Source organism: Doryrhamphus excisus, chromosome 7 (genome assembly GCF_030265055.1).
Source record: "Doryrhamphus excisus isolate RoL2022-K1 chromosome 7, RoL_Dexc_1.0, whole genome shotgun sequence".
Lineage (NCBI taxonomy): Eukaryota > Metazoa > Chordata > Actinopteri > Syngnathiformes > Syngnathidae > Doryrhamphus > Doryrhamphus excisus.
Window position 1 is genome coordinate 22,967,936 of NC_080472.1, and position 26,678 is coordinate 22,994,613.

A 26,678-nucleotide genomic window follows, 5' to 3' on the forward strand; every position below is an offset into this window, starting at 1 on the left:
TTCATATCTCTATGCTAAAAATTATTATTATTATTATTATTTAAAATTGTGACTTTAGAATAAAACTTCTCATGCTGGTTGCCCCCCCCAACCATTTCAACGTTAAAAAAAAAATAATTTTTTTTGTTATGACTTTATTACCATAATATTTTGATTTTATTCTCATAACACTTTCTTGTATTGGCATTGACGAGTGGTTAGCACGCAGGCCTCACAGCTAGGAGACCCGAGTTCGATTCCAACCTCGGCCATGACAGATGACAACTGTTGCTGTTTTAACAAAACCAAATATTGTACAAGGAGAAGCGGTGTATGAAGCCCCCCCCCCCCCCCCCCCAGTGTACTGTACATTGAACTGAGACCACCATCGTCCTCACATCTTTTATTCAAACTACCCCCCCCCCCTAAATGATTGCATTTCTTTTGATGAACATCTGCTGGTACAAGTCCCCACAAATGAGCAACACAAGTCGTCCATTGTTTGCTTCCTTTGCCCCCCCCCCCCAAGGCAAAGTGACATCAAGTGGGTTCGGTTCTGGAAGAGGCACGTTAAGGGAAACTCGAGTCCCGCCTCGGGACACCCCCGCAGCCCCCCCCACCCCCACAGCCGGAGGAGCTGGGGTGAGCGTTAACTTTGTTAGGTGGAAGCTGAAGCGTATTGAAAATACGTGTGGAATAAATACATTTGCAAAAATACTTCCTATACTTCTTTTCTTTTCAATACAAAACTGGTATGATTCCAAAGCAGCTATAAAATAGATTTATATATTTATACTTTATAGATATGGCAATCAATCACTCCTAATGTCAATCTGTATCACCGCCAAACAAACACCACAAACAACAAACGACCTTCCGTAGCGTCTGATCATCCCGGGACGACACCCCCGACCCAAAGTGGGACGACTGCGTACTTGGGCAACGGAAGACGGGACTACTTGGTCTCCAGGGAAAAAACCAAGAACTAAAGAAGTCAGGGTTTTGTGATTTAAAGGCAACGCTCTAACATGTGATTAATCCATGATCTGGAAATCCACGGAAAAGGATTTTGTTTGAATGTTGGATCCGGATGCAGTGGAACCTCGGGTTTCCATGACAATCATTGGCCAAAATATGCCTTGCTCTTGGTGCGTTGTCTCAGTTATCGTACGGTCAAACGGAATGGAGACAACATTTGTGTCATTTTATCCAATCAAGCAAAAAAAAAATATTTGAAATTGAAAAAAAAAATGTGCAAATTTTTTTTACACAATTTTATGGAAATTCTTTTGCAAATTTTTTTAGCCAAATTAAATAAGCATTAAAAATGCTACATTTGTGTCATTTTATCCAATCAAGCAAAAAAAATATTTGAAATTGAAAAAATAATTTTTGCTAATTCTTTTTTACACCATTTTATTCCGGAGTCAGTGTGAGCGGCAAGACGGACTGAATCAGGACCACGAAGGCTCCAGTGCGAGTCCCGGGGTTAAGGTACCGTAATGTAAGCATAGCCATCTTTTCGTCTGACCTCATGGAAAAGGTCCATGAGGAAAACCAAGGTTCCACTGCAAGTGCTTGTAACCATCAAACCATCCTTTCAAAGTAAAAGCACGTCATTATAAATGCTGGCTTTATCCCGATTTCCCACTTCTTCAAAGATGGCTAATATTTTGGAGTCCGGACGCCATGTCCCTCACGTTCTCCCTGATGTTCCCCAGCGAGGCACCGTCAGTCCTCCCAGACGAAGAAGCGTCCGGTCATCTGGTAGAACTTCATGTTAAAGGGGCGGTAGAAGTCTCGCAGCCTGCGGACCACCTCGGGGTGGATGTCGGGGTGAGCGCGGCCTTTGGTCTTGCCCAGGCAGTGGGGCTTGCTGCTGCCCTCGGCCTTCTTGAGGCAGGGGAAGCCCTTGGTCTGGTTGAAGTAGAAGTGTTTGTCGGTGATGATGCGCTTCAGGCCCAGGAAGTCCTGCACGCGGCCCAGCTCTCCGGCCGGGTCGCTGATGAGCCGCTCGCCGCTCACAAAGAGGATCTGCTCCACGGGGAAGTACTGCAGCCAGTTGTCCAGGTGCTTGGCGTAGATCCCGATCTGGATGGCGCTCCACGACGTGTCGATGAGCCCCGTGGTCCTGTTCTTGAAGGTCAGGCTCTGGAAAGAAGGGATGTCGGGCTTCTTGGACAGCGTCTGCGTGTAGTCCGAGATGGCCCTGGTCACCGGGTCCCTCACCACCACGATCAGCTTGGTGTCCCGGGACATGGCCCGGATCCGGGCCGGGGCCTCTTTGGTCACAAAGTAGCTGGGGGTCTTCTCCATGGTGATCTGGCCCTCCAGGGTCTTGGGCATCAGGTCCCTGCGGGAGAACAGGAGTCACGTGAGCGCTGGTCGGGGCCGGTTTCGCCTTCAACCTGTCACGTCTGTTTACTTAATATCGATTGGTGCATTGGTGGGCGTTCCTGTGGCGAACACCTCCGGGGGTCGGCGGGCTGAGGCGGCCCCGTGGGGGCTTTTGAAAGAGGACACCCCTGAATATCATACGGAGCTTATGAAATATTGATAGGCCGGTCCAAAGCGCCTCTCGGCATAATTGATGACCTGCTTCCACATCGGCCAGGCACATGTTCGCAGCTTTATTTGGAATAAGGCGGTCGGGGGGCGGGGGGGCCGGGGGGTTAAAAATCAGGGAGCTAAATAGTTCCACTTGTCCAACTGTTGATTCCCGACGTGCCCACGTTCCTGAAACCAAATCCTCCTGATGAAAGCCCTCGTAAATCCAGACTCAAATATTTACGCCGACAAAGCCGGGCTAAGACGTTGACTTGGCAACGCACTCGTCTGCGCTCCTTCCTTCCCGCTCCTTCCTGCTCCTCCTCCTTTCCTTTCTCCTGCACTTCCTGCCCGCTCCGAAGCAAAGCAGGTAAAAGCAAGGCATGAATGATTGAACGATTGAACCCCCCCCCCTCTGCCATTTAGAACCTCAGCAGAATACGCCTTTAAAATTCACTAAAGTACAGAACGCGCCGCTCAATTATTCATCCGCCTCGCCGGGCGCCGCTTCCAGCGACGACCGAAGCTGACAAAGTGGCCTGGACCAGACCTGGTCCATGCACGCCGTTAGCTTGATGCCTGCTACAGAATCAAAAACATGAAAGGAGTCTCGATCGGGGTTGCTAACGACCGTAGTTGGACGGTACGGACAGAGAACTGTCCCACATGGGGGGAACACTGGACCAGATTTACCGATCCCAGCCGTGCTGGGAACTGTTCAAATCCTCCAGCTAACTCATAGTCAATGTCCTCGGCACAAACGTGTCCATCATGGTCTGGGGTTGTGGAGTTCACCACCAGCAAGGTATGATGGGAACCACCTGCCAGTCAGCACCTTGGGGCCGATGTCGGAACACGAATGGCGGATCAAGTGCAAACCCGGATGACCGCACGGGTCCCCGGAGTCAGCATCTGCGAGGAAAGACGGCATGGAGAGCCTCGCCTCTCACATCAGTGCCGCTTCGGCGCCCAAAGAGTCCATAGTCAGACCTACCAGGGTCGTGGTGGTCACGCCGACTGATTCCCGTTGGGAGTTCCGGCATCAAACATGTGTCATCGGTCTGAACGGTATTGATCAACGCTCCACCCGGACGCCAATCGCCGTCCCGATGCTAATTCCGACATTCTGAGGATGTGTCCTCATCGCAACATCACGACACAAGAACAAGAACACGATTGTGTTTATGAAAAAGAGATGAGGCCGCGCTAAAGGAGGCATCCATATTTGATGGCAGCCGTGGAGCGTGTTCTGCGGTCAATGCAGCAGGAGGAAGGAAGATCACTCTTGGGGGCGGGGGCGAGGTGGGGGAAGGTTTTGGGGTCGATGCCGTGCGAGGCAACCAAGTGTAAGTCTTAGTCCGTGTTGGGGCGATGCAACTTTTATGGTTATTTCAAGAAGACGACATTCTTCAACAGTCACAAGTCAACGATGGAACCTTGGTTAGCATCTGTTAGCATATGTTAGCATAGGATGCTTCTTCAGTTCAACTTGAAAATGGACGCAAAAATGTTAGCACGGGTTATTTCACATCTCTAATCGTGTTAAAAGTCGTATTTATAAAGTCATAAACAGGTTTTCTAGCCTCTAACTACAAAATGTTCAATCCTACTTTGTGGATTTAGTACAATAAACGAGGGATGACTGTATTATTCATGACTAATATTAAAATGGTCTCCAACAAGATTGATTTTTTTCCGATTTTTTTCCACCCCCCCCACCCCAGGGGTATGCATCTGCATTAGTGGAATTCATTCATAAGCCATAAGGTGATTAAAATGGGCATTAAAGATGGGCCCTGCACCTCCTGGAGATATTTAGAGCTTTTACTGGCAGCACAGTTGAACTAACAAAGTGTTTGGAGATTTACAGCACCTCCGTATTTGAGTTTGATGTCTTCATCCGACCGCTATGACGTACGGAAAGCAGAAAAAGCCATGCCCGTGACGCCGACACGCCCTTTAAATCAACTTCACATCTTTGGCGTGCTTTGTAGTCGGAGAAAAAAACAGCAAGAACCAAGAACACGACGACTTCGGAGGAATTTGGAAGGGAGCGAAGGAACGTCTCGTGAACCTGGCAGAACGTCATCGTGCGGGCGGACGTCATGACGTGGAAATAGGTGGAAAAGCTGGAGGACGGACGCCAGGACGGCTTGGTTGAAGGCATCTCCTCACGTTTTCAGTGGGTCAATGCGGCCTTTGTGGAGGCAAGCGGAGGAGAAGAAGCGGTCTGCTGCATCTCCGCTTTGGTCTGCTAGTGAATGAACGTGACTCACGTCTGCCCGTCATAGAAAGGCCGCACGATCAACGCCGACACGCGGCGTGAGGTCTTGTTTGCCGTCAGCCGGCTGGAGGCACAATACGGCATCAGCAAGCCAGTCGCCTCCTGGTGTTTTCCTTCCAGGAAACGCTTTGCTTTGCTTCGCTTCGGAGCCGCCGTCTTGTCTATGGACAAGTGGCGGTAAAGACTCTGCGGGGTGGACGCTGCACGCCGCCCTCGCTGGCCTTTCATTCATTTTCTCTCCTGGTCTTTGTGGGGCAGCCAGGGAAGCACAGGGCCCCCTGCCCCCCCTGCCCCGCCGCCACCAGCACCAGATAATCATCTTGTAATTGGCTCAATATTTCTGCTGTTTGCAGGCCAAACAAAGACCAATGCCGCTCACTCTTGCCGACCCGGCAGATATTTGCCAGGTCAGCGGATGCTAGCGGGGGGTCGAGGCACGGAGGAGAGGGATGGGGATTTAGAGGAACGGCTGCCGAGCGCCACTCCACCCGCCAAGCCAACTGTACCAGCGTTACGTGCCTTGCAGAACAATTAGTCCAGATTACGTTGCATTCCAGGGACCGGGACTGCGCTTCACAACATCTTGAGTACCATCACCGTACCGGGTGGACTCCATCAGCACCAAACATGGCTGACAAATGCAACACTGAAACCGGCCGGAGACATTGTTGAAGTGATAGACGCCATTGATGATGCCGTTCACTGGACTAACAATGCTGGCCTTTTTTTGGCTTTTCCAATGATGCAGACACCCACTGAGTATTGCGCAATGGGTATTTGGTCCACTTTTGCACAGAGACCAACCCATAATGAACCGTGACCACATGACAAGTCATCATTATGTCAACTAGCCGAGTACGAAGTCAACAATAAACCCACAAGGTAGAAATACAAGCCTCCTACTTTGGAAATATACTACACACATTTATACCTCAAAGTTTCTATTATAATATAACTATAATTATTCTCTATGAAAAAGTATTTTTGTTGATTTTTTTTCAGGTTTTGTTGAAGTTTTGGAACAACTGAATAAGAAAAAGTGAAGTACCGAGGTACGTACTGACTACTACTACTCCCATGTTGTGTCCACGTGTGATTTGTACAACATTAAAGATGTTTTGTGCTACGGAAGCTTCATGAAAAGGAGTCCTAGTTAAAAAGTTCATGTGAAAAGTAAAAAAAAAACAAATTCAATAGACAAATTACTAATGCTAAAAAGTCCAACGCTTCACGATTTCAATCAACGACAGGCTGGCAGTTAAAAAAAAAGCTCAAAAAGTAAATGTGGGAATGATTTATTATATGTGGGGGCTCCACTTGGAGAGTTCCCAACTCAGACGGGGGCTCCATATTAGAGCCCCCGTCCATTACGCGGTCAGAAAAAACAACAATCAGCGCTATTTGTGAGTGTCTGATATGGATAATAAATGAACTATGAGAGAAATATTGTATCGGGCTCTCTGTTGAAATAACACTGAAAAAATCCTGAACAAATAAATCTGCCTGCTGGAGTGTCACTTAGCCGCCCCCCCCCCCACTTCCAGTTTATCCTCATTTTTCTTCCCGTGCCGCCCTGTACTGTACGAGCGCCACTATGCGCTCCAGTAAAATTTTTATCGAGTTAGCTTTGCCGTGTGTCCTTATAAATTTATCAGTAGTGTTTTTAACGGGATACATTTTTCCCTTCTGTGCTGCTGCTGTGCCGGTCCCCAGTTTATTGCATAAGGGGGGGGGGGGCTTTATCTTTACGTGCTCTGTGAATTATTCACCCGCTCGGCTGAGAGGCCTCCCTTCAGATGCCGACTATCAGAGCGGGTCCAGACGGCGTATCGGCGATGGCGAGCGATGCGGAGGTGTGGCTGAGGAACGACAGCCAGATGGATTTGAACGTTTATATCGTATGGCATTTTTATTGTTTTAGTGTCGGTGGAGAGGCTACGGGAGCCATGTTGCAAATCATTGCTGAGCACGCTAGAAGCTAACATGCTAACCACAAGAAGATTACAACTTAAAAGGTCCCGACTCTGCTTAAATATGTTCTATATTGTTTGTAAGTATGTTCTATATTTCATGTTCAAACGGTAAATTAGCATAAAGGACATTTATACTGTAGTTCATAGCGCCTCATTCAGGAAGTGATGTCATCGGGTGATAGCGCTTAGCTAAATTCCGACAGCAAGGTAAATCACGACTTTATCCTTGGTTTGTTTGTCGCGTTTTAAAGTGAGGAAATGTAACGTTAGGCTCTCCGGTGACTCGCTTGATGCTAGCGCGCTAGCGATGCTAGCTTGGTACATCTGAGCATCTCGGCAGCAGGAAACATAACCTCATAAACATAACCAAATCCTGTAACTGTGTTTTGTATAACATACATTTGTTTGTATTTTTGTGTACATTTATTATTTATTTACGTACATTTATTATTTATTTTTATTATTATATTTATTATATATTATATATGTATATGTTTATTTATATATTTGTTATTATTATTATTACTTACATTTTACTGAAACTATTAAACCAACATATTTATTCTTCTATTATTTGACATGAATTTAATAAAATATTCAAGGAGCAACCGATACTAATTTACTTAAAATCTCCTATTTCTGGCTAAAGAGACGGAAATAAAAAAAAATATTTTTTTAATCTGATTAAAAAATTATGAATTAATCAAAAAATAATAATTGACTAATTAATCAATTATTAAAATAATTATTGCAGCGTTAGCTTTTGGAGTTATAGCATACAAAACCTGTTTACCGCCGTCTTTTAAACAATATTAGAGCCCTCTAGGTATGAACTAACACCCCTATATCCACTTTTATGCTTGTAGGCATAAAAAGGCGATAGCAAAGACATAGTATAACGTAGCCCATGTTAGCATTTGGACAATTCCTTGTTGTTGTTTTATCATATTTCTATACTTTAGTTTACTATAGTATACTATAATTTTGAATTTAGGCAACCCCCCCCCCCAACTAAAATACGCTTAAATTTGGATGTTTTAAAAATTAATAAAAATTCAACTATGAAATAGTATGATTTATTAAAAAATGTTTATTTTTATGGGCGTTTTTGCGCCATTTGCTGTTAAGTCTGGGCCAGAACCGCTCAAATTCCGAATTGCCGTACCCAGGTGGACTTTATGTTTCCAGCCTACACTTGGTCTTATTTTCACTGTTCAGCACAGTTAAGTCCGCTAATTGCATGTTTGCTACTGGAGGAATTAGCATGCTAGCCTCAAGCACCCCAGACATTCGTGTTGTTTTCCGCCGCGCTATTAAGCTACGACTAACCGGAGCCCATCATCGCCACGTGGACCGCACCGGTCCACTACGGAGACTCTCTGAGCCGCATGACTGTTTCATACTTCCCTGACCCACTTTGCCGGGAGTTACACAGAGCGGGAGCACGCGGCGATGACACTTGAGCGGGATTAGCTTCAGCAACGCTTCCCTGCCGTCGCTCGCTTTGCCAAGTCAGCTTCTCCGGGCTCAGCAGCTCGCAGGAGATAAGATACCCAAACTTGACTTTAATAGCCCAGCTTATTTGGACGCTATTGTGCTCGCCCCAATGTTGGCTTCCACGCCGAACGCGGCTTCATTAGGACCGGCCCCCGCCCCCCCGACCCTATTCCCGGATCATTTTCTGTTCTATAGCGTTAATCTCAAAGTGTTTGAACGAGTATTTAAACGCCACACATAAGCCCGATTTGAATACGCGGCTTCAGAATGACTGGAAGGCTTTGGTCGGGATAATTAGGCAGCAGCTTTTGTCTTTGGGGCGGTTGCCATGGTGACCCAGTCATCATGACTTCAGCCTGTTGGTGAGCACATGTCGGCGCGGACGGACAAAAAGACACAAAAGCTTGTCAATTGGAAACATGGAGGCTCAAGTGTGATAACTGAAGCCCGGCGTTAGATCTGGGAACTGTGGACACGAGCTGGGAAGTCATTCTCTGACGAAAAGAAAAAAAAGAAAAAAAGAAAGAAAGACAATCCCATCCCATTTTCTTGCAGGCCGTATCACTTTCACCAGTAATCCTTTGCTGCACTTTTATTTCTAGCAGTTAAGCAACAATAAGGTTCCTTTTCCTCATCCACTCCCAATTAACTGGAACCAGGGTGGCTCCGTTGGATTTGGGGACCAGAAGGATCATCTTCACGGATGCCAGCCAGCTGTGCCTGGGTAAACTTCAGCTAGCTTTGAGCACCCCTACGCTACGCCGAACGACTGGCGATCCCCGCCCAGATGTGACAGAGCAAAGGCTGCATATCGAGAGTGAACGGCGGAAAAGACGGTATAAAGGTTGCTGGAAAGAGACGGTATCAACCATGTTTACCATCTTCAGCTAGCATTGAGCACCCCTACGCTACGCCGAACGACTAGCGATCCCCGCCCAGATGTGACAGAGCAAAGGCTGCATATCGAGAGTGAACGGCGGAAAAGACGGTATAAAGGTTGCTGGAAAGATGGTATCAACCATGTTTACCATCTTCAGCTAGCATTGAGCACCCCTACGCTACGCCGAACGACTGGCGATCCCCGCCCAGATGCGACGGAGCAGAGGCTGCATAGCGGGAGTGAACAGTGGAAAAGACGGTATAAAGGTTGCTGGAAAGATGGTATCAACCATGTTTACCATCTTCAGCTAGCATTGAGCACCCCTACGCTACGCCGAACGACTGGCGATCCCCGCCCAGATGTGACAGAGCAAAGGCTGCATATCGAGAGTGAACGGCGGAAAAGACGGTATAAAGGTTGCTGGAAAGAGACGGTATCAACCATGTTTACCATCTTCAGCTAGCTTTGAGCACCCCTACGCTACGCCGAACGACTGGCGATCCCCGCCCAGATGTGACAGAGCAAAGGCTGCATATCGAGAGTGAACAGCGGAAAAGACGCTATAAAGGTTGCTGGAAAGAGATGGTATCAACCATGTTTACCATCTTCAGCTAGCTTTGAGCACCCCTACGCTACACCGAACAACTGGCGATCCCCGTCCAGATGCGACGGAGCAGAGGCTGCATAGCGGGAGTGAACAGTGGAAAAGACGGTATAAAGGTTGCTGGAAAGATGGTATCAACCATGTTTACCATCTTCAGCTAGCATTGAGCACCCCTACGCTACGCCGAACGACTGGCGATCCCCGCCCAGATGTGACAGAGCAAAGGCTGCATATCGAGAGTGAACAGCGGAAAAGACGGTATAAAGGTTGCTGGAAAGAGACGGTATCAACCATGTTTACCATCTTCAGCTAGCATTGAGCACCCCTACGCTACGCCGAACGACTGGTGATCCCTGCCCAGATGTGACAGAGCAAAGGCTGCATATCGAGAGTGAACAGTGGAAAAGACGGTATAAAGGTTGCTGGAAAGATGGTATCAACCATGTTTACCATCTTCAGCTAGCTTTGAGCACCCCTACGCTACACCGAACAACTGGCGATCCCCGTCCAGATGCGACGGAGCAGAGGCTGCATAGCGGGAGTGAACAGTGGAAAAGACGGTATAAAGGTTGCTGGAAAGAGACGGTATCAACCATGTTTACCATCTTCAGCTAGCATTGAGCACCCCTACGCTACGCCGAACGACTAGCGATCCCCGCCCAGATGTGACAGAGCAAAGGCTGCATATCGAGAGTGAACAGCGGAAAAGACGGTATAAAGGTTGCTGGAAAGATGGTATCAACCATGTTTACCATCTTCAGCTAGCATTGAGCACCCCTACGCTACGCCGAACGACTGGCGATCCCCGCCCAGATGCGATGGAGCAGAGGCTGCATAGTGGGAGTGAACAGCGGAAAAGACGGTATAAAGGTTGCTGGAAAGAGACGGTATCAACCATGTTTACCATCTTCAGCTAGCTTTGAGCACCCCTACGCCACGCCGAACGACTGGCGATCCCCGCCCAGATGTGACAGAGCAAAGGCTGCATATCAAGAGTGAACAGTGGAAAAGACGGTATAAAGGTTGCTGGAAAGATGGTATCAACCATGTTTACCATCTTCAGCTAGCATTGAGCACCCCTACACTACGCCGAACGACTGGCGATCCCCGCCCAGATGCGACGGAGCGGAGGCTGCATAGCGGGAGTGAACAGTGGAAAAGACGGTATAAAGGTTGCTAGCTAGAGATGGTATCAACCATGTTTACCATCTGTTGTCATGGGAAACATGAGATAGAAGAGCTAACGGCGCTAACCTGGCTAGGGATATATATATATATATATATCATATATTGATATTCAACCTACATATATGGGGATATGAGTTTTGGTCCATAGGGGTCAGCTCTTGGTGAGTGTAAAGGATGGCAGCCAGTGAATGAATTGGTTGGTAAAACCTGAAGAGTCCTACTGGGTGTTGAGTTGACCTTGTGCGATGGCTAGCACTCTGGGATATCATTCTGCGGACCTTTGTTCGAGCCCAGGGCAGAACGCGGAACCCCCTAACCCTAACCCTAACCCTAAACCAAGTGGATTACCCAAAACCCCCTTAGGAACCAAGGCTTGTCTGGTGTCTAGAGCGCTAATGTCATGTGGTTTTCAGCAAACGTGACCTCAAAATGAGTCTCTGGTCTCTGGTCTAAGCGATGAACGAGACTAGCAACAAAACATCTTCATTACATCCATCAAAGTCATATTTGAGTTTAGACGCCACGGAGGCGTTCCAAGTTCCCTCATGGAGGACGCAACAAACACTTCTTTTCATCCTGATGAATTCCAGCTTTGAGCTGGCATCTGTTCCACACTGGAAGACGGACTGCAGATTAGGAAAGAAGCATCCGGCAGCAAAGTCCTGTCTGCAGACACTGTCTTGGTCTGGGGGTGTCCAGGGTTCTCCAAGGTTTCTCCAAGGTTTCCCAGATGAAGACGTGGCGGCTCAGCTTTGTCGTGCTAAACGAAGCCATTGGCGACTTGACCATTGATTTGACCATCATGTTTATTTAGCTAAGACGCTGCGTGCTAACGTCTGCTGACTGAGCGTACGCATGGCTAACTCATAAAAATGATAAACACGTGATGATACATCTTGTGTTTGTGTATTATGGTTGAACATCTGCTCCACCATGGAACTTTTCATTGCTATTTACATCGCTTAGCTTGATGCTAAAACTGCCGCAACGGCTTTTCTTGACATTGTTTCCAAGGAATAAATATGTCAGTATTGTTTGGAAGAATGTCTTATGCACATGTATGCATAAGTATTTAAATTACCATAAGAGAAAAGCTAAGGTAGCACTGGATATGACAATAACAACAATACCTGTGATAAGTCCGTGATAAGTCCAACACAGCAACAGTAGATCCAAATAATTTTGGTCTTGCTACAAGAGCCATCTGCCAGGACTTTGAAGCTAACTTTAGCAATCTAAATACTCTTTTATTTCTCCGTTTCCCATCAATATTTCTCCAGAGTTACCATCCTTCAACCAAACTACGGTGGCGGCCGAGGGTCAAACAGGAAGAGACTTCTGTTAACGTCAATAACGCGTTTGACAACTTTGACAGCCCAATTAATAATTGATTAAATCTATTTTTTGGAATATGTTCTGTAGCTTTCCCCAACCTATGGCCATCAAAAATGAGACCAAGTGATGCTCGTTGGCATGGGCGAGGGCGAGGGCATGGCGAGGGCGTGGGCCCAGGGCCCAGGGCCCAGGCTCAGGGCGAGGGCGAGGGCATGGGCGAGGGCCCGGGCCCAGGGCTCAGGCTCAGGGTGAGGGCGAGGGCATGGGCGAGGGCCCGGGCCCAGGGCTCAGGCTCAGGGTGAAGGCGAGGGCATGGGCGAGGGCCCGGGCCCAGGGCCCAGGCTCAGGCGAGAAGCAGTGAAAGATCATCTGCAAATGAAAGCGGAGATCCAAAGTGTAACAAAAGTCCAAATATCCGCCAGTAAAGTTTTAAAACGGAGGTCTACGCTTGGCTAGCATGGAAAGGCGTTTTACGAGGCGGCTAAAGCCGCACATGTGTGACATCGCCGAAAGCCCGCATCTCGGGTTTCGGCTCCAAGCGACGAAAGAGAAGCAGGCGCTAGATAGACGAGGATGAGAGTGGAGCATCACACGGACGCCACCTTCCAGAGAAGCGATTACCAGCGTCTCTTGTGGGCTCTTCTTTTCCGTCTGTTCCGCCATTTTCTCCCCCCGGGAACATTTCTCCCAGGCTCGGGAACACAAAGCGTCTGGCACCGCTTCCTGCGTTCCCGTGCCAAGCCTCGGCGAGAGCGCCACAGCCAGCTCGAGAGCAGATTAGCACGTACGGACGCTTCCCACTTAACACAACTCGCGCTTTTTTTCTTCGCCTAGCCTGGAAGTACTTTCTAATATTTGGTGCTTTACTTCCTGATTGGATGGCGTGATGAACTGGAGAGCCAATCAGAACGAGCCCGGCGTCCGCTGAGGTGGAACAACCCCGACTTTCACTTTCTTTGTTGCAAAGAATTAGTGATAAATTGCCCGGGTTAAACCGGAGCCGGCGGTCGCCGGCGGCTCGGCCGGGACCCCCCAATCAAGCCCCCGCTGTGAGCCAGAAGGGGGCCTCCTCTTCCTCCCCGGACTGCAGGGAGGTAACCCCATCCCCGGGGCTGAATATGAAGTGTAACAGAGGACGGTGGCGTTTGAGGAGCCGCTGACAACGTGCTAATGGCGTAGCCTGTCGGGGCCTCGCCGTGCGGAGACGGATGGCGTTCCAAATAAAATGGCATTTGAGGGGGGCGGAGGACAAAGAATGCAGTGTAGTCCCCGAGAACCTTACCGGTTTGGTTCCTCTCTTGGAGCTAAATCAGTAAATGACTGAAGTATCCCATGTCCGTCATTACGAATAAAGCTTTCATTGAAGCAATTCAAACAATTCATCAATATGGCAAATACACAACGCTTAACAGAGCGAAGAACATTATGTTTTCGCACATTAAGATCATAATAAATATTCCCCCACGTCGCCAGATTAGAACCCCGACTCCCCGCCTTGGTGACGGTAAATGAGGTGTTCACGTGATGATTCACGCCATCAATCAGTCGCTTGTTTTTCAATACTTCACTCTGACGCCACTGTCCTCGAAGCGCATTAGCATCCAGGGAGGATTCCGCAGGGCTCGGATGACGGATGCCGAGGGCCGGGAGGGGTGGGAGGGCCGGGAGGGGCGGGAGGGGCGTGAATCACCATTACAAAATTGAATATGGAGATAGTAACAACGGCGGAACACAATCACTGAAGACAAGACGCACAACCAGATGAACATTAGCATCGTCCATTTTCCCGGCGGAGGCTAATGTGTAGCAATGTCACATTAGCATTCCCATTAGCGTGAAGACAAATATCCGTATGCCCATGTGCACACAAACATGCATGTTTTTAAATTCACAATCCTTATGCAAAACATGAACACACATGCCTTTCTCTTTCCTGGTATTATAAAGATACAAAAACAGATAAAAAGCAACAGCTGAGAATGCACGTATTCCGTCTATAAAGCCTTCTGAAAAAAACTCCAAAAAGCACAGACAATACCCCATTTAAATGATGTAACCAAGCGACATCTACATTGTTTAGTATTATTATTATTATTATTGTTATTAACATTGTTACGCCCAAGAACTACTTTACTGGCATCGTGACGCCATGACGCCACCACAGCAGCTTGCTACTAAAAATGAGCTCAATCATTTTAGTGGCCTCCATATATTTTGAGATGTTTCCCGTTTTATGCTTTTATTTTGGTAGTACTTCCTGTTTGTCCTGTGTTGTGTCGGTCTGATTTTGCTTTTTCCGTTTTCACTCGCACTTGTTGCTATTCGTGTTCTCCTCCTATTGAGTTCAGGTGGTGCATCTTAGGTTGTCCTAGCTTAGCTAGCTTAGTCCTAGCTTAGCTAGCTTAGTCCTAGCTTAGCTAGCTTAGTCCTAGCTTAGCTAGCTTAGTCCTAGCTTGCCACATAAAATTTTTTTCATTTCAATTTTTTCTATCATTCAGTTGAAAAGCCAGCATTTCAAGAAATGCTGCAAACCTTTAACAGACAGTTGCCTGTGAGAAAATACATAAAGGCCAATTCCACTTTACAAGGGACTCTTTCAATTCTAACATGTCTGAGCCTACAGTATACTGTGTACTATATACAGTACAGTGTATATAGTACACAGTATATGTCTTATTGATGTCTTATTGTCCTCTTCTTATGTCTTAGGGGTGTAAAGGTATGTCCAGAGGGCTCTAATAACGTTCAATATCCAACTTAGAAGGTTGTCAACAAGTTTTCTATATTCTATTTGTAAACAAGGAATCCTCCTTTGTGGGAATTCACTTATCACTGTTGGGTCTGTTAGCAATTAGCAGCGATAAAGGAGGGAAGGCTGATCCTGCACATCTTGAGGACCCCTTCCCAAAGGTGCGTTTGGACGACTGCTGTGCATGCAAGAGCGCACCATGAAGCGCTGGCAGGCTGGCAGCAGGCGCTGAAAGCTTTGTGGGCAGAAGAGGTGGCGGGGGGGGGGTGGAGGGTAAATCCCGACTGCTGGATCCCGGCCGACAGCGTTTAGAAGGTACTTGGCAAAAATGAGCAAAGAAAAAGTGCAAAATAACATTTACTTGAGCTGGGCCGCTGAGTGGAAAATAGTGTGACGGTAACAAATGGCGTGTCAGTGGCGGGGCGGGGCTGCGCTGGGAGCCTCCGCGTCGTTCACGCAACGCTTCACCCGCCGCGCAATCATCAAGCACAGGCGGGGACGGCGGGGGCGGCGGGGGCCCTTGACAACATGAGCCTAATTACGCTGGCTGGTCTCGGAAGGTCCATAAATCAACGCTGCAGGTGAATCCCTAAAAGAGCAGAGCCAATACGCTAGCATCTCAGCGGACTTAATGGAAGTCTTAATGAAGGCCAGGATGTTCTCAATCACGCACGGCAGTCCAACATCTTCATCCAATCAAATCTATCCAACATAAGCTACGTTCAATGAAGACGCAAGCAGGCTAATGTACAACATGGGAAACGCTGCTAGCATCTCCGAGGTGCTTCCATGACGACAGGAAGTCTGTGTGTGCGTTCCACAGATAAGTTCATGATAACGAATGACTTTTACCAAACAAACATCCGGCATCCGTGGAAGGGCGTTCCAGCCAGGAAAGACGGATTCTTCCAAGATATGTTTCATAAATGGCGGTGACAATCCGACAGGACCCTGATGTGGAATGACGGGAAGAGAGTCTCAGGTCACTGAAGCCGTTTGGAAAACCGTGTCAGTGTTAGCTTATCAGTGCAGATGTATGACTTCCTGTTTCCTGCCTTTGCTTTTGTTGTTGTGATGCCTTTAATTCCAAAAAACAGACCTCACGGTTAGCGGGTATAGCGCCACCTGTTGCTGAGGCATGGTCCTGGTCCTCTTTGTTCTAAAAGGTCCAGCAAAAAGCGAATCCTACAAAAACCGACACGTAAGACGGAACGTGTTCAACGCTCCATACATGGCTTGTCACGCGGGACGGGAAGACAAGGAAGAGCGCCACAGTTAATGGACGCAATCACAGCTTCTTGGTGAATAATGCAGTCTTGCTAATTGGCTGCCTTAATAATTCATGTGGGGGTCTGTTGAGGGGGGGGGGCGTATCTAGTGGTGGATGAAGAACACACCAGCACCTTCTTAGCGGATGTCGACTCTCATGACCTGGCTCCTCCTCTTTATCGATGACCCAAATACGACCAATAAAACTAAAAATGGATGGCGAGACGCGAGACGGCCACCATGTGCCTGAAGGTGGGATTGACTTGACGGGGGTCCATCCTGAGCAGCTAAATGCAAATGATGGCGGATCCCGCTCTTAAAAACACAGCTGGATGCGGAGAGGGTCCATCCATCTCAACGCCAGCGACAAGAACGAATGTTGCCAGCTGATTGGGGGGAGGAAGAAGGGGCGTGGCCCAGGAAAAATAGATTTGGCTGTAAAGGTGATTTATCTGCTGCTCCTGAGGTGTCCGTTTCCAGGTGGGGCGTTCAAACACCAAAGCCATAAAAAGCAAAAAGTCTTCCGGACCTGCCAGGTCAACCTTGACACACGGAAACAATAGGATCAATAGGATCAATAAGTCCGGCCCACTCAAAGGCTTTCTGACCAGCACAAAGACTTCAATGGCTGCTGGGGCCGACAAGGACGGAACAACAATAACCGAGGCTCGAAGCAAAACACCTGAGTCCGATCACCAGCAGGAAGTAGGAAGGTAATAAGGATCAAGTTCTAAAGTGGAATAAGAAGAAACAACATGGATACAGGCGGCACGGCGGTCTAGTGGTTAGCGCGCAGACCTCACAGCTAGGAGACCAGGGTTCAGTTCCACCCTTGGGCATCTCTGTGTGGAGTTTGCATGTTCTCCCCGTGCATGCGTGGGTTTTCTCCGGGTACTCCGGTTTCCTCCCACATTCCAAAAACATGCTAGGTTAATTGGCGACTCCAAATTGTCCATAGGTATGAATGTGAGTGTGAATGGTTGTTTGTCTATATGTGCCCTGGGATTGGCTGGCCACCAGTCCAGGGTGTACCCCGCCTCTCGCCCGAAGACAGCTGGGATAGGCTCCAGCACCCCCGCGACCCTCGTGAGGAAAAAGCGGTAGAAAATGAATGAATGAATGAACATGGATACAAACTGTTCTCTACCTTCCAAAAATGTGTTTTATTTTGTTGCTAGCTGTCGCTTGATAGCCTTCATTCAAACGCAAAGACGCCAATCATCTGGAGGCTTTGGTCGTTGGTACTACTACTCGTTTTCTGCCATACTATGATAGTTCCAAGGGTACTAGGAAAACTGTAAATGGAGTTGGCTATAATGTGCTTGAAATGTCTACATTCCGATAGTTTTCCGATACAACGGTTGTATTGGCGCGGTTGTTTGTTTCATAAAGTGATTGAAAATGTCCGGACCGTTGCCCCCGCCACCCGGACCCGGATAAGCGGAAGAAAATGGATGGATGGTTGGCGAGAGTGAAGACGTGTGTGAAAACAAGCGCTCCATGACCATTCCAGGGTGCACCCCGCCTCTCGCCCAAAGTCAGCCGGGATAGGCTCCAGCTCACCTGGGTCTTACGGGATCTCAGAACCAGACTAGGCTAACCGGCCGCAACTTCCCACTGGCTGGAAGCGCTAATCAGCTTTCTCCCTTCAATTGGTAGCATGTGTGGAAAAACTCCTCCTCCACTTTGCCTCCATAATCTCTCCGCCACGGTTCATCTATCATCTTCTGCGGTTCTGGTCCACCACGGGCTCATTAACATGCAAATCCTCATCTTAGCAGGAAGGGATAATGGCGTGGAGGGAGAGGGAAAACAACAAAAAGAAGGTCTTTGTCTTCCGCTCCAGCGTAGCGAGCATGCGGCGGCGTCCCGCGCTACTGTTAGCTGGACCACTTCCTTCCAGAGCAATTTCCTTCCTGTCTAACGCAGTCAGACCCGCTTACAGTAACAATTACTAGCGTGCAGGTTAAGAGTCATTGAATTACCGAGTGGCTTCCCCGCACTCGGTGGTCGCCGCATCAATCACTGCCTGGATGCTGCACGCGCCGCCATCGCTCTCCGCCATCGCTCTCCGCCATCGCTCTCCGCCATCTTTGCGCTGAAAGACGGCGGGCGGAGCTGTTGCGCTCCATCTATCAATAAAGCCATCCGGGGTGGCAAACTCATTTTCCAGCACATTCCTCTCCTTAATCAAGACGCCTGGCATGCGCCGCGGAAGCTGTCAGCCATCTTGCCTCCAAATGAGAGCCGTGACGGAGAAAATCAAAAAGGCGAAGACTCCTGGTGGACTTTAAGGCCGATCAAGACCTGATCTTTGACCTTTTCAACAGCTGGATTTAGACTAGAGGAACCACATATAGGCTGAAAATCCCTTAGGTTGTATGACTGTGGTCATCAAAACAAACTAGGTGTTGTCAATCAATCAATCAATCAATCAATCAGCTTTTATCTGGAGAGCCCTTTGGTGACCAAAGCGCTTCCATTAAAATCAACATTAAAACAACAAAGCGGCCATTTTCACAGATTGGGAACCAGATAGAAGTCGTGAAACTCTGGTTCCGACCAAGACTGGAAATGGTGTTGTTGTCGTCGTCATGCCAACGGATGCCCGTTCCACACACTGCAGATAGAGGCTTATTCCGAGGCAGAGGTTGGGCGCTCGTCAGCAGCCGTGCCCGAGGTGCCGTCTGTCGTATTCTCCGTCCATGACAGCGGCGTTCGCGCTGCCAGGGCGATTGGCGGCGGCCAAAAAAAAGCCGAGCCTTCCTTGCTATCGCCACACAGGCGGCTGCAGATAGCAAACATGGCCGCTGTGCCAGCATCCGTGCCTCCGAGCGTGCGGCCGGGAAGCAATTGCGTGTTTGGAAGGCCCTGAAACAGCCCTAGAAAAACTTCCTTCAACAGTTTTTTCTAAGTGATGGAGACGCATGCCAGGAAAAAAATTATAATTTTTTTAAAGCAAACACTCCCGTTGGAATGGAACATGGAAGACGCATAAGGACTTCCTTCTTTTTGTCGATTCCCAGGCTTTCCACACGCTGGTGGAAAGAAGCCGCCTGCAAGATGGACAGGAAGCGCTCCATCAGGCTGAGGTGTTGGTTTACGCCGCCAACCCACACGTGTGTGACGTGTACACGCTCCGACCACGCAAACGCCGCGGTGGACCCCAAAAACGGAGGCTTGGCAACAAATCCTAAATCATCCCAGAGCCTCCCGATGCATCATTTGGGAAGGTTTACCGCCCAAATGGCCTGGACGTTCAGGTTCCAGCCTCAAACCTGAGCTCCGGAAAGAGCGTCCCGTGCTGAAAAGGTCCCACCAAGACGATGGCGGCCATTCCAGCGTGTATTTTTTGCACGGAGGACAATAAAACGTTAGCCTCCCCACCCGCGCAAACCTTTGGAAATATGAATCCCAAAATAAAAGCTCGGTTAATGTATGGGCTAATACCTCATAAAAGGCGCAACAGCTGCTAAGCGGAGCGGGCGAGATGTGACGGCGGGGGCCGGGGGGGTCGCACAGGTTGTCCACTTGTGTACACACAAACCCAAAAGTGAATAAACAACGCAATCCTAGAAACAATGTAACCCGAGCGCCAATGTTTTTTCCAGCCATCTGTCCAAGGTCTGAGGGTGGCACGTTCGGCCAATTGGTGACCCCTGACCCCCCCGCTCCAAATGCATCCATCGGGTATCCGGTTAGCCTCATGCTAGCTGGCGAGCGGCATAACAACAGCCCTTATTTTTGTGTGTCAGGTGCTGGTGATCCAGGTGGAGAGCGCCGCCGCACCTGCGACCTGTCCTCACCCGCCCATCGGGGTCAGGTGGGGGGGTTAGATTCCCCACATGCCGGAGGGCAGCTGCTGACAGGCGCTACTTTGGAGAGCCTCGGGTCCCCTGCTTGGGGCCTCGCAGGTTCAGCTGCTAAGAGAATGTAAGGATGTCAGAGGGGGTGGCGGAGGTCAAGGAGTTGGCGAGTGAAGGAGGGAGGGGGGCCGGGGGGGCCGGGGGACCCGTCGGTGCGTTGCATGCCTTCCCTGGGAGGTGAGTGTCCCAGTTTTACAATCGCGGACCTCGATAATCACTTTCACGATCCAAAGGCGGCTCAGAGCTCATGCTCAGGAGGTCTGTGGGGATCACGTTACATCCGCTGTGTGCCCGCTGCGACCTCGCCCCGGACCCCGAGACCTCCGCCGGGCTCCGCTTCGCCCGCCCCGCCTTCCTCCTCCAACCTGCCGTTAGCAGATGTGACACACTCCATAGCGCTTTTGGAAATGGTTCCCGACTTTGGGCCAAATCCACCTAGCTTAGAAGACCCTTCCCATCCCGACTCATTCGGACTTGCTGGTTCTTCCCGCCTGCTTTTTCCAAAACCACTTTCAGTTGGGGGTGTCCGCTAATAGCACCCAGCTCATATTATCGGCATGTATTGGCATAAAAATAATTATTGAATGGGATTCCCATTTATTACTTAAATAGTTGGAGGACATCTTTTCATTTAAGTTGACTTATTTTTTTCAATAACTCTTTTGTTGCTAATTTTAGTATAATGTTTACAATAATATTTATTTGGGATATTCAAACAGTGGTATCAGAGTCAAAGAATACTGTCATAGTAATAATAATAATAATAATAATAATAATAATACATTTTATTTGTATAGCGCTTTTCAAAATACTCAGAAACTTTACAGAAAAATGGAGTTGAATAAAAACAAGTAAAAGATATGTTAAAATACAACATTCATTCTAATATTAATATTCTAATAAAAATATCTAATATTCTAATAATTCTGTTTTCATGTTTAAATAATAATAATAATAATACCAATAATAAGAATTCTTACATTTGTGGAGCAAAAAGAAAAATGCTAATTTGTGTGTTTTCAATTAGTGCTAAAAAGAAATCGTTTTGTTTTAATTGCAAAGTATTATTAATAATAATAATTATTTATTTACTTTTTGGACTTAATGTGTGTGTGCTAAAAAAAATATCATTTTGTTTTCATTTAGAATTAATAAGAAAAACTAACAATAATAATTTTAATTTTATTGAATGAAGAGACCACTAATGTGTGTGTTTTTTAGTGCTAAAAGATCAGTCATTGTTTATCTTTTGAATGAATAATACTGATAAAACAATACTTACATACAAATTAATTTTGAACTATTACTAATAACTGCAATAATAAGAATTGATTACATTTTTGGATGAAAAAAGAACAAGATGATATCAACCTAGTGTACAGGATATCCATAAAAAATATAATATATTGATATCTCTACTTTTGATAAAGCAGCAAAAACTGTTGGTCAATTGAGGAAAAGCAGTTGAATAATATTTATTTACATTTTTATATATTTATTTCTTGTTCAAGTTGTCATCATCAAGTGAATGTCGTCAAAGTCAATTCATGTCATGTCGTCTGACTTGTCGGCTAATGTTTGCTAATGGCCGAACCGAGCAGCACCAAAAAGCGTCTGCCGTCATTCCTGAACTTTTCTCAAGTGATCTTTTCCCAACGCTTCCCAACATCCCGCCTCTCCGGCTCCCTCCGTCATGTTTTCCGTGCCTCCCAACTTTTCTCCGCTTAATTGCAAGTGAAGGCGGCAAACAAGGACGCACTTCAGAGCCCGCCAGCCAATTAATCGACACCCACTCGGACTTGGACCGCCGCCCCTCCGAAGGCTGGGAAACCCCAAAACGGCTTTTCATGGAAGGATGCAACAAAAGGGGACATTTTGTCACGGAGGCATGAAATATTCCCGCCTTGCCGACAGTTTAGCATCAACACGTCAACGCGTGAGGCGGTGTGTGGCTGCGTGGGCCGCACGCCGACCTTACGCTTAACGGGTCAGCCATGTTTTTATGAAGGCTAATTAACCCATTAAAGAAAGGCTAACCCCCCCACCCTCCACCCCCCGCCCCCGCCCACCCAGATATTGTCCAACAAACTCCAGTCTAGACGGGTGAAAGTTGCATGTTGGGAAATCCAAGCTGACCGCAAACCCCAGACGGCTGCGTCCTGACTCCGTGGCGTTCGCTACGCTCCTTCCTCTACGCGTCCTACAGGTTGTGTGTGTGTGTGTGTGTGTGTGTGTGTGTGTGTGTGTGTGTGTGTGTGTGTGGTGAAACGTTACACAAGCTGGCCGGGCAATTAAGAGGCGGTGTTGGTTTCCTGAACGAGCCTCTGAAGAACATGGCTGACTTTCTATGTGGTCACGCTAAAGGTCGCCGTCCCGGACGGCGAAGGATTCCTTCTGATGAATCACAGCAAATCACGGCATCGCCGCGTTCTGCCTGCGCCAGCGACCATTTGGGGCAGCGCGTGGAAACTCCCACAAGAGCGGCGGAGAGGGAGCCACCACGTCCCATTAGGAGCTTAGGAGGCGTTAAAATACGGTCTGCAGGTTCCCATCGGGAAGGGGCGGGGCTGGCCTCGGCCATAAACAAAGATCCTACAAAGATGGACGCCTCCTGCGTGCAGATGATGAGAGATGACGGCGCATACGATGATGCTGATGTTTCTCGCCAAGATCAAGTGGCGACCTCGCTGAGATCCAAACTCTTGCAGCCTTGAAAAGTCAAAAGGGGTGGGAGTGCGTTGGGGGGGTGCGTTGGGGGGGGGTTATCGGGGTGTCTCGGGAAGATCTGATACTTATGTCGATGAAGTTACACATTCAACACAAACTCTTCCAGGGCACAAAGGCGCCTCTTCGTGACCCCAAGCCCACCACTTCCCATCTTAGAAGGGGGTGGGGGCAATGGGGCGAGGGGGGGGGGGGGGGGCAATCAAAGCATAGCACCCCAGCACATGAACCCCTGCAGAGTGGCTCTTGTTGTTTTAACACTTATTTATTCCTCTTTGCCATTCAAGGCTACTCCTCTTCTAAATGGGCAGCATAAAAGAGGAGGGGTGTGTGGGGGGGGGTGTCCTTGGAGGCACGGTCCAAAATTCCAGGGAATCTTGGCAGCGTCTCAGGATAGATGGGACCCTCATGGATATAACCCCCCCTTGAATCCCACAATGGATGAATAGGTAAACAGAAGGGTGAGAAAGAGTGATGGCAAAAAGAGAATGTTCACTCTCATGGAGGAACAAAGAGGGAGGTGTGTGAGAGAGAGAAATGGGAGCGAGCCAGACTGCTTGTGGGGGGAGGACTAAGAGTCGGAGAAGGGGCGGGGGGGCGGGGGGGGGCTGTCAGTGAGTAAAAGTTTGGTGGTCTCGGCCGCCTAAACGCTGTTGGCTCCATCCAAAAGGTGAATGATTCCTCCTGAGACATCCAGGTAACCTTTCATTACGGCCCTAATCCTTCTTAATAGCACGGCCCCATTACACACAAGCCAAGGGGGGGCGGGGCGGGGGGGCACCATTATTCCCCAGCCGGCCCGCAGAAACGTGAACCCACGACGCTCGCCTTGACAGAGCAAATTAATCACAAAGTAGGATTTTAGCATAGTCCACCATGAGGAGAGAGAATAAATGTACCGTTTTTCCCAACAATATTATTACTTGTTGATGGAAGAACAAACAATAATTCATCATTTGATCATTTCAACGATCAACCGTGATCAGCATGTGCCTTTCAAAGCCGTTCACAAACACCGATGGGCATCTGTACGTATCACGTTGGGTTGCCGATGCCCGTATTGAGTCCGTATTGAGTCCGTATTGAGTCCGTATTGCCACCAGAATCAAAACTGGTCTGTAAAATCAAAGTCAACGGCTTCGGTTTTGACGGCTCGACCAATCAACGCCCACGTGTTTGATCAACATATTGCCGTTAGTTATCAGACTCCAAATGGGACTTTTTTTTACCGCAGGAACATTTAGTTTTTCAAACAAACTAGCAATGCCATTAGTTCTGAGCTTGTTTTTGTCCCAAAGGGACGTAGATATCACGTTCAAGGGGCACGTACTGTCAAGTCTCAATCTCCTTGTCATGATAATAATTATGTCTTGTAGTTTTTTGTAAGTGTTGAATTCAGGCGTTTTGTTGTCAAGATGACAAAATAGCATAAAGACCACAGCCACACTGTTTGAGTGGAGATAAAGTTAAGTTAAAGTTGTTCAATAAAGTAACTCTTTTAACTCATGAAGATATTTGTTTGTATTCGTATCATTTTGTTATCTTGAATTAAAAAAGAAATAATCGAACAATTAACTTCCCATGCTTTTGTATTATTCCAAAACATGCATTCAATTTGAGTCAATTAGTAACAAAATTAATTTGCAAAAATATAGACAAAAAACAAAGAAAGAAAACACAAAAGTTAATTTTTTTAATAATTACTATTTTCCATTGGAATGATCTAGCCAATAGTAGTTAATGATCGGTGATCGGTATCTACGAAGGTTCATTTGTGCTTCATGGCATCAGCCGATCTCGCTAATGGACGACTGGTACCGCAAAGGCGACATAAAACCCTGAAGGGCGCATCCATGATAACCATGTATGTGTTTCTTCTACTTGGTTTCACCGAAAGCTCAAAATAATGTTTATTTAAATAGAAAAATTAAAAAAAAGTAAAGTAAATCAACTTATTGTAGCGTTTTATCGCTTGGCTAAAACCTGACATTATGTCAGAAAACTTCTTAAAAAATAAAACTGTTGCAAGCAAGTTGTATTGATGGTACATTGGAAAAGTTCTTGTGGTGGAATATTTTTCACGCAATTAAAAAAAAAAAAGTAAAACTAACAAAACTTTCACGAGAATCTTCCAACAATTAAAAGTTATAAAGCTTTCAATGTATTTTTTGCACATATACATTGAAACATTTTTCATGCAATTCAATTCCTAAAAACATAAAAAATTAAAAGCGATTATATTTCAGCTGAAAAAATACTTGAATGAGAATAACCCCATAAATTATTTTTATTAATTTTATGTAATATCTTTATCATATTCCAATGACTTTCAATGAGTTCCAAAGTAAAAGACTGAGTTTATCGGTCGCCGCTGACAAATCTGAATTGGTTTGCTTGTAAAAAAAAGTTATCAGGTTGTTTAAAAGTTCAGTTTCATGATAAAGTCAAATATTACAGACTCACAAGAAGTTCCACGAGTAGATATAAATGAATATATACAGTACATGTCAATGTCATTATGATATATTAACATATAGAAAGTTGCATCAAAGTTTTATGTTTCCACAGAGTTGCAGTTTCATATATTCATATATAGTTTCATATGATTTACTTTCTCATGACTTTTTATTAAATCTCTGCAAAAACTGCATAAAGTTGTAAAACATGACACGAACAAGTCGACGAATGAGTAGTATTTGAATGAAAAGGTTGTAAAGAGTGTGCAAGTATTATGTAAGTAGTGTGTATAGTGTTGTTCACCTGTACCACTCCAGGCCCTTGTCATAGTTGCGGTCAAAGAAGTGCGGTTCGGCCCCCACGGCCCTGATGTCAGGATGGACCCGAAGAAACTCCAGCAGAGCCCGGGTGCCTCCCTTCTTCACGCCGATGATGAGCGCCTGGGGCAGCTTCTTGGTGCCCTCCCCGAGCGGGCCGAGTCTACCCGCGAACCTCGGCGACACCCTCCGGGGGACAGCCTCGTCGGCGAGCGCCCGCGAGGAGCGCCCGGAGGCCGCGTCGCCCGTCGCCTCTTCCAGCCTCCTCCTCCACACCGCCGAGCCAGCGTCGAGCTCCGCCGCCGGCCGGCCGGTCGTAGCGGCCAGGCGGTGCGTCAGCAGCAGCAGGACGAGGAGAGCGGCGAGCAGGGAGCCCAGCATGAGCGCCGACCGCCGGGACACGGTGCGGGACTGGGGGGTCCGGTTCACCGATGAGCGCCATCCCTGGGTGGTCGCTGCGGTGGGCACCGCCATGCTAGGCGCACATCGCCGAGTCGTCTTCTTGCCATGAAGACATCGATGACTTCATCCGCCTTTGGAAACACCTGCAGCGAGAAAGTATGTTCGAACCCGGAAATCACGGCTGTGGCTGTAGGTGTGTGTTGTTGACAGGTGAGTGCAACCTGTCACTCTCTGGTGCATAGCTACACGTGTGTGGAGTAAACTTGTCCTGCCTGTCGGTGTGGTTGACAGGCATCCTTCTGGGCCAATCGGGAGGAGGCACAAACCGTCAGGAGCCAATCATTTATCAGGAAGGTGGGGACATGTACCTACTGCTAAACCGCCTATTCAGGGGTTTTTGCACTAATTAAACGGTTACATTATAAAGTGGATAGTTTACAGCCAGTGGCTACGTCTCAAAGTTAACAAGATGTTACGTTTTTTAAACACATATTGACTTAAGATATGTCGTAATTTATGCTATATAATACTAAACTGTCCCAAATGGCTAGCCATTTTTGCTATTTCCTGTTTACACTAGCTTTTTCAACCAATAGGGTTGCCAGGT

The 26,678-nt window shown here is 47.6% G+C and overlaps 1 protein-coding gene across 1 annotated transcript; it reads right to left on the minus strand.

Annotated features, from left to right (window-relative positions):
- Window positions 1-617: 617 nt before the first annotated feature.
- On the minus strand, window positions 618-26,293 carry LOC131132515 (heparan sulfate glucosamine 3-O-sulfotransferase 3A1-like). Its single transcript, XM_058078235.1, has 2 exons — window positions 25,656-26,293; window positions 618-2,332 (listed from the first exon to the last, which is right to left on the minus strand). The coding sequence occupies exons 1-2, from the start codon at window positions 26,141-26,143 to the stop codon at window positions 1,711-1,713; spliced, it is 1,110 nt and encodes a 369-aa protein (XP_057934218.1). The 5' UTR covers window positions 26,144-26,293; the 3' UTR covers window positions 618-1,710.
- Between the last annotated feature and the right edge of the window lie 385 nt (window positions 26,294-26,678).